The sequence below is a fragment of the Armigeres subalbatus genome, chromosome 1, assembly GCF_024139115.2.
Source record: "Armigeres subalbatus isolate Guangzhou_Male chromosome 1, GZ_Asu_2, whole genome shotgun sequence".
Lineage (NCBI taxonomy): Eukaryota > Metazoa > Arthropoda > Insecta > Diptera > Culicidae > Armigeres > Armigeres subalbatus.
In genome coordinates this window covers 297,163,382-297,171,634 of record NC_085139.1, presented here as the reverse complement: position 1 = coordinate 297,171,634, position 8,253 = coordinate 297,163,382, and the positions used below count along the sequence as shown (strand labels likewise).

The 8,253-nt window shown below is 40.1% G+C and overlaps 1 protein-coding gene across 1 annotated transcript; it reads left to right on the top strand.

Moving 5' to 3' along the window:
• Positions 1-5,960: 5,960 nt before the first annotated feature.
• Positions 5,961-7,756, top strand: LOC134207487 (uncharacterized). The gene is made up of 3 exons (XM_062683200.1): positions 5,961-6,349; positions 6,409-6,677; positions 6,765-7,756. The coding sequence occupies exons 1-3, from the start codon at positions 6,324-6,326 to the stop codon at positions 7,754-7,756; spliced, it is 1,287 nt and encodes a 428-aa protein (XP_062539184.1). The 5' UTR covers positions 5,961-6,323.
• The last annotated feature ends 497 nt before the right edge of the window (positions 7,757-8,253 follow it).

Here is an 8,253-nt window from a genome sequence, read left to right as displayed (position 1 = left end):
AGAATGTTGAAGAGACTCCAGACCACTTGGTATTCGATTGCCCAAGGTTTGCGGAAGTACGTAGAGGAATGCCTGCTCTACGGGCGGGCAACATCACGGAGCAAATGTGTCACGAAGAAGGCACGTGGAATGTAGGCAGCAGAGTCGTGACGCAAATACTGTCAGAGCTGCAGTGTAGATGGAGAAGTGACCAGCGAATACCCAAGCAGCACAACTTGTTTCACTACTGAACTTCACTGTGTTGCAACTATTCGGAAAAAAAAACTATCGTTGCGTATGTGCTTTTACTTTACTTACTTGCGTATGTGCCATCAAATATAACTCTTTTGCAATCAAAAAACACAAGGGGTGCTTACGGAAACATCCTTCGATTGCAGTAAAATTGCAATAATGTTGCAAAATACTACAGCGAAAAAAATGAATAAAATAAAAATATAAAACTGGATTCGATTTATGGATTTTGTGATTGATAGTCCTTCACTCTACCACATCACCATTCAACACTTCGAAGGGACTGCATGTTGACTCAGCATAAAAACCATACGATTCTGAAGTTTCGCACTCGGGTTCCCCGTAACTTGATTGCACCATCAACGGAATAAATTGTAAGTTGTCAAAACGATGAACGATGCTAAGTCAAACATGAAGATACACTCAACTTATTTGTAACTTAATTTAAACAAACAATTTAATTTTGAAAGACGCATTGAAGTCACATGGTAAAAAATATGCAACTTGTTGATTTTGTTTCGTGTTTGCAACATGCATTACAGTATTCTTTGTTTGTTTGTTTCCAAATGTCAAACGCATACTATATTGCAATGTTGATGAAACATTTGAAACTAGAGTTTCCTGAATCGTCAACAATCAATAGCCAGGCCAGACCAGGACACAAGAGACTCTCCGGCAATCCCAGGGTCGGCTAACTACTGGGTAATCAAGGGTTTTTCGCGGTAAACAAAAACTAACACCGGGAACTTTCACTTTACTCATATAATTTTATTGGTTCCTAATTGTGGCGTGTGCGTGTTGTTCTGTGTAATCAAATTGTGTGTTAATTTGTTAAGTGTATCCTAATTCTATCGATCGTACCGGTACATACCGCTGCTGCTGTTGATGACGGGGCCGAAATAGCCGGCACAGCGACTCCTGTCCAGCTGTGCGGCCAGAAATCTCGCCGGAATAGCGAGGCGAGCGGCTATGCGGACGATCGTCGTCCGACGGGACCAGCGGGCGTTGCTGGACGATGGTGGGCAGGCGTCTTCCCTCGTAGGCGCGATCGGCCGGCCGTGGCTTAGCCACCTTGGACGGCCGAGAGGGGAAATCTCCTTTTCGGTTAGGGCCTACGGCCCGAGATAAAGGTCCTCCTTTGAGGATCCACGATCTTTTACGGTTAGGCGCGGAAGCCGATTGGCTTCGCGGGCCGAGCCGTGTGCTGAGCGGAATCTACCACAAAAGGTAGAGGAAGAAACAAAAGAGGTCCTAAAGGACCGATTGGTATTAAAACCGGGTTTTCCAGTGCACAGCGTCGCTTTACCTGAACAGGTTTCTTCAATGATGAAATCTAGCTCCTGCTAGGAAGGGGGGGAGTTTTCACACACTGTTTCAACTGCACTTTAAAAAAAAACACTTCTTCAGCACACGGACGCCTGATATTAAAGAGGCCGAATTTGGGCAATGGCTCCTCTTTTAAAAGAAATTCCCTCCATATTTTCCCGCTATTTTCATTTCTGTTTCACCCAACATGACATTTGCACATCATGATGCCATGTTGGATTTTGGTAGCTTCCTCATGTAATTACAGCGGTACAATCCCTAACGTTTCTGTGGTAGCATCTACTGTTATTGCACAAGAAACGTGAAGCTTCTGACACAACAACATAATGACAAAACAAAAATCCACAATTTGTAACCAAACGGTTACACATTGATCACAATTCGAACGCTTTTGACATCTTGATGCAACTTTTTCGCGCTTTGATGTTTTTCCAATGTCTTCAATGAAACTGAATAGAAACAAAGTGCTTTTTGGAAGATGTTGCGTGTGCTACTTGGGTAAGCGTAGTCTCGGTGGAATATCCAGCGCAGTGAGCAGTGTTTGGCCTCAGGTCGTCGGGGCGCCAGCGAACCGGAAGTCTTCTGCCAACCGGAATCGTCGGACCGACTTCGGCACTCGATCAGCCAACCTGCTGAAGAAAGAATAAAGAAGAAGGAAGTGCTTCGGGTATGTAGGGCACTGCCAGTGCGGACGTCATCCACCACCGGAACTGTCGGACCACCTCTGCAACCCGAAGACGAAGTCGGCGCAATGCGCGAAAGCGTCCCCTGCGATAGCCGCCGGTACTCGGGGCACCATCAGTGCGGAAGTTTCCTTCACCGGAACTGGTGGACCACCCTCGACGCCGGGGGAAGTCAGGAGGATTCGAGTGAGGAAGTTTGCGGCACGACCTCCGAGGGATCGAGACAACGTAGCAGTAGATCTCAGCAAGCCAGTCGGCGAACTAGCCTAAGCTAGGGCACGGAGCCTGTGGGGTACCTGGGCATTTAACGGAGCTTGTGGGGTACCTGGGCACCCTCCACAGTAATTGTCCCTAACCGCGTTATGCTGGGCTCTGGCGTGGTGGACCTCTTTTCTCGAGCATCTCGTGGGACCAAAATGAAAAACCAAGTCAATTGGGTTGTTTAGCAAAGAAAAATATGAGGTTTTTTATAGTTTAACATAAAGAGCATGCTTTTCCAATCTCCAACATATTTTTATTTTGTTTGTAAACCCTTTATTCACGTTTTTATACAGCAAACAATAAACCATTTTAATCGATAGAGTGACACTAACATTCATAGAATGACAGTTGGCCCATGCAGCATAAGAACAAATTTTTAGTCCCATATAAATTTAAAAAGTAAATTAAAAATGGTTCCGGTGCTCCAAAAATTCTGAAAAATTGGGGTTAGGCTCAGTTTTTAATGCAGATTCAGAATATGTAAAAACATATATACCCCTAAACAACCCAATTCTTCAATTATTGATAGTAGTGTAGGCGACAACCCCTTCGCAAGAGGTGGGTTGTTCAGGTCTCCGGCTACGCCGGTAGAGGTTATGGACGGCCCATGGCTTGGGGAGGCGATGAACCGCAAACGCGATGGGCTTTCGGCCTTCGAGGTGGCGACGGAACAGCTGGACGACATCATCGACTTTGCGTCATCGAAGCATAATATCAGTAAGGACCTTAAGACCCAAGTAACCGTAAACATTATAATGCTGCTTTAATTCAGCTACCCAACTAACATTTAATGTCAATGTAAATGTTATTTCAACTCGTCTATACGGCTTCAAGCTGAATATGTGTGCTATACAGTAGACGTTCGATAACTGCAAGTCATTTAACTGCAATGCTTTTTAACTGCAATTCGATAGTTGCAACAGTTTTGCAGTTATCGGACCGCTAAATTTCAAACTGATGTCTGACTCAATGACAGCTGCATTGCGCTGCACATTTAGATGCACTTTTATTGCATCTGACGTCGATTGACAACCGTTTGACGTCTAGAGCTAGAATGCGTTGCAGTTATCGAACTGCAATCGAACAGTTATCGGTTAACTGAAAAGTAAACATTTTGCATTTATCGAACGGCTACTGCACATATGATCAAGAACTTCTATTCAATGCTTTTACCAGCAAATCTGGCGAATCTATTCAGCTGTTTTTGACGTGCCTGCACAACAACTTTACAGCATGTTACACATGTTTTTCTCAATCTTTTCTAAACCATTTAGTAATATAATTCGCTACAATGGCGCTTATTCAGATTTTTTGAATCTGTTAAATAAGTTTTATACAGCCACTGAATTCAATTTGATTAAATATTATTTGAGCGGAGAGTAAATTTCGGAGTTTATTTTTTTTTTGTGAATACTGAAATATCAATTTTGTTGCTACCTAGATTAGAACTCCTGATCTCCTGATTCAATGGCCGCTGCTCTGTTATCACCGTCACTTTGACATATGTAAATAACAAAGAAAATTATGGATGTGCTTCTTCGCATACCCTATAGGTTATTTTGCTAACGCTATTTTCGGATTCATGCTGTATAAACGTTAGAAAGAGGCCTACATGCTGCTTTTAGCACATAAGCTTAAAAATAATGCCTTCAGCATTATTTCAACCATTATTCAAACATCTGTCAGCATGTTCTGTTGGCTAACTTTTATGCATCATCAATCGCTGAAATTATTTTTAGGCAACATTTTCTCGATCTGTATAGATGCTACTCTGCTGCTAATCGTTTAACAGTAGCCGTAAACAGAAATATCGCTTTTAAATGGCTTGTTTTCTTACACTATCTGCTAGCATTAATGACAGCGCTTTGTCAGTTGCTATAAGAGCAGGTGAATACCTTTGTAGCTGAATTACAGAAATCAATAGCTCATACACAGCAACAAAAATCAAATGTAAACATTGCGGTTTTGACGTTCCATACTGATAAGCTATTAAAAGAAGCAGTATAAGGTTTACTTAAACGTTGTGTAATCTTCAAAGATACAGAAGTTGCCTAAAAGCTTCGTTAGTTCATTTATAGCGCCATTACGCTATATTGTTAGTGCTATAACAACAGCGAAAACGTTTTCATTGTGAATGCTACTCACCGTAATATGGGAAGTTGCTAACAAGCAACACAATTGGATACATGAGCTCTTAATCGATACGCTGGATTGCTAATTCAGACAGAGCTGTTTTATGACTATATGAAAGCTGCATAAACGATAAAAGATTAAATATATTCGACATAAACTGACTAGCTGATAGATATTTGGGTAATAGTTGAGTTGAAGTTCAAGGGATTATTTGCGGAGGCTTTTCTTTTATTCAGCATTGCCCAGGTAACCATAAGCATTAAAATAAGCCATACGTGCGACTATAAGGCTACCACAAAGCTAACAAACTTCATACTGGCTCTATAATAGCCCTATATAGCCGAAAAGGCGAAATAAAGTGCTAATGGTTACCTGGGTATACCCAACTAACAATTTTGGTGCTAAAAGCTTCAACTTCTAGCCTTTGGCTGTACAATATTTGAATAAAAGCAGCCACCCAGGTAACCATTAGCACTTTATTTCGCCTTTTCGGCTATATAGGGCTATTATAGAGCCAGTATGAAGTTTGTTAGCTTTGTGGTAGCCTTATAGTCGCACGTATGGCTTATTTTAATGCTTATGGTTACCTGGGTATAACTGCACGTAATGCTACCCGTTTAATGTTTATCAGCTTTGAGTGCAGATACAATGCTGATATAATGCCGGAAAAGGCGAATTAGCATGCTACTATAATGCACAGACGAAAGCTCAATTGCTGCATTAGTGATGCTAATATAGGGTTAAGAGAGAAACGTCAGATTTTTTCGCTCATTATTTCGAGCGAATTTTTCGCGCACTTTTAAAAAGCTTTTGCGGTCAGCTGATCAGCTGCCTATAATGAGCAACTTCCGAATCACCACGAATAAGAGGAATTGAAGCAAAACAAAAATATATTTTTGCCACCATTATTTGTTGGTGATTCAAGTTATTTATAAATAGGTATTGTGTATCCGGATTAAATTTATACCGCTTTTTATTCGCGACTACGAAGCAAATTTTGACAGCTTGTGTGCGTGAACGGAAAAGTAAACAAACGTAAGAAAAAAAACAGTTTTTGATTCAATCAATTTTGTTATTTTACGAGTTTTTAATCAACAATGGTAAGTAGTGAGTGCAAGAATATTTCATAAATTATCAAAATATTGCATCATATCAACCATAGAAATAGTGTGAAATAGATTTTTCGTCACAACAAAATGTACCACTTTTTTTTACCTCAAATGTAACCGTTTTTGTGACGATAAATTATTAATGAAAAATTAATTGAAAATAATCTATTGAAGCATAGAACATCTCCCTTACATCAGTTGTATATGGTGTGAAAGTTGTTTGGTGAAAAATTGTTATGAATCGAGAAGAAACTGTATCGTTTTTATTCATTGATTGTAGGAGTCAAACCTCGACTGCGGAACATATGAGGTACCCGTGCAGCTAACTCACATTTTCGATTTTGCTGCTGGCGGAAGTCGCCTAGTCCATGAGGGGGAAAGAGTGTATAACGCTGGCCATTTATTGATTGTTGGAGTGGAACAAATATACGAGGATGGAGTAAGCATTTTTGCAACATGTTTGCAGTCATCTTCACCTAGCTCTGCACCACACGTGATCAAGATCCGGACAAATGAATCGCAAGTGCAATGGACTTTTTCTTGTACTTGTAAAGCCGGGAAAGGAAAGTGCAAACATCAAATGGCCGTACTATACCATTTGTTGAAGTGAGTATTCATCCAATTTGTATTTTATGTATATAATAATTCGATTTTTCGTCAAAAAGGGATGCAACAGTTCCTCTGCTTACAGTAACCGATTTACAACAAAAATGGGGCAAAATTGCCGCTCAAACCGCATCGGACATGTATAGAGCTAAGCGGCTGAAAGATCTGTGTTTCAGTGAAAGATCGGGCTCAGCAATGCAGGATAGTTTAAACGTATCTGAAGTTGAAGAACCATTTGAAAACAGCAAACCGATCAAAAACACCAAGTATCAGCAATACATGGTGTCGGAAACAGAACAATCGCAAATTCTGCAACAATTTGTAAAAAGTAAGTGCTAAGTGTAAAATTAAGCACTTATTGAAATATAGAGTAGTATCAACTATAAACGGTATGTTATTTTCACGTTTGTTACAGGTTTTCCGAACAGTGCACTGGGATATGAACTCTGTGGCAGACCTTCAGTTCAAGACGATATCAACCCAGAAACGGAAACAAACATTGATTTACAATGTATTGAAGTTTCAACACGCAAGTTGTCTTTAAATTCGTCATGCTCAATCATATCGTTCGAAGATTTTTCTATGCAAACTCTGAAACTATTCGTTCAAGAGCTATTTCGGCCTGAATTTGATCTTACCTATAAATATTTTGTTGGTCCTTTGGAAACAAACCTTTCAACTTATTATGAAATGAAAATATGCGTTTCCGCGAAAGAATCCACCGACATTTGCTTAAGGACGGTTTCACAAAACTCGGATGAATGGCTTGAGGAACGCAGTTTGCGCATAACGGCTTCAAACGCATACTCACTCTTCACTTACTATGCGACCGAAAAGGAGAAGTCTAAAGATTGGAAACGCAAAGTTGTGAGGATGATAATGCCAGAAAACCTTAAGACAGCAGCCATTGAACATGGACGACGCTGCGAGCAAATGGCGATCGAATCCTACATAGCTCAAACCGGATACTCTGTAGAGCGATGTGGATTTGTTATTCCACCACAAATACCATGGATTGGATGTTCTCCTGATGGTGTGATAATTAGCGAACGAAAAATCATCGAAGTGAAATGTCCATTGGCAGGGAAAACATCTAGTACCGACGATTTCTTGGGGGATTTACCGTATCTGACCAAATCATCTAAGCAACTCCGAAGAAGACACCAGTATTTTGCACAAATACAAATAAATATGTTTGTGCTTCAGTGTACCAAAGCCGATTTCATCATATATTCAGAGTTTGAGGATAAATGTTTTATATCAACGATTGATTTGGAAGAAGAGTACGTGTACGAACTTTTGAACGCTCTCAAAGAAGTTTATTTCAACATTTACTTGAAATACCTGTATACACTTAAAACTGAGGACATTTTGGAAATAAATCTATCTTGTTATTCTGTAATTTAAAATATATATTTTTTTATAATTAAGGACCCTTGTTTTCAACTTCTGTGATAATCTCGAGAATATGATCTGTGATTTGGAATTGAAGTACTTTCGAAATTCATTTTTTTTAAATTTTTTGCTTTTGATTAAAATTCATTATTGGCAATAATTGGACTGGACATATTCACAATGGCACAAGCGATGATCATAAGATCGTCGAGAATCAGCAAAAAAAGAATATCAATTTTATTGTTGAAGAACGAATTCGAATTCGTTGAATAGCTCTTTCGACGTGGACTCGAGCTGCAGCAATAGGTACATTTTGTGCTGCTTCCACTTTGCTTAGCTGTGTCTGGGGTGCTCTCAGGAATGGAGGACGTACCAATTTCACATTTCGTCGTTTACATTCTTCATCTATCATGAATCCTTTGTCGGTCATCACTGCTTCGCCTGGAGCTAAGCGATCCAACACTTCTTCTTCTACGACGATCTGCTTATCAGAGGATTTTCCTCCATAT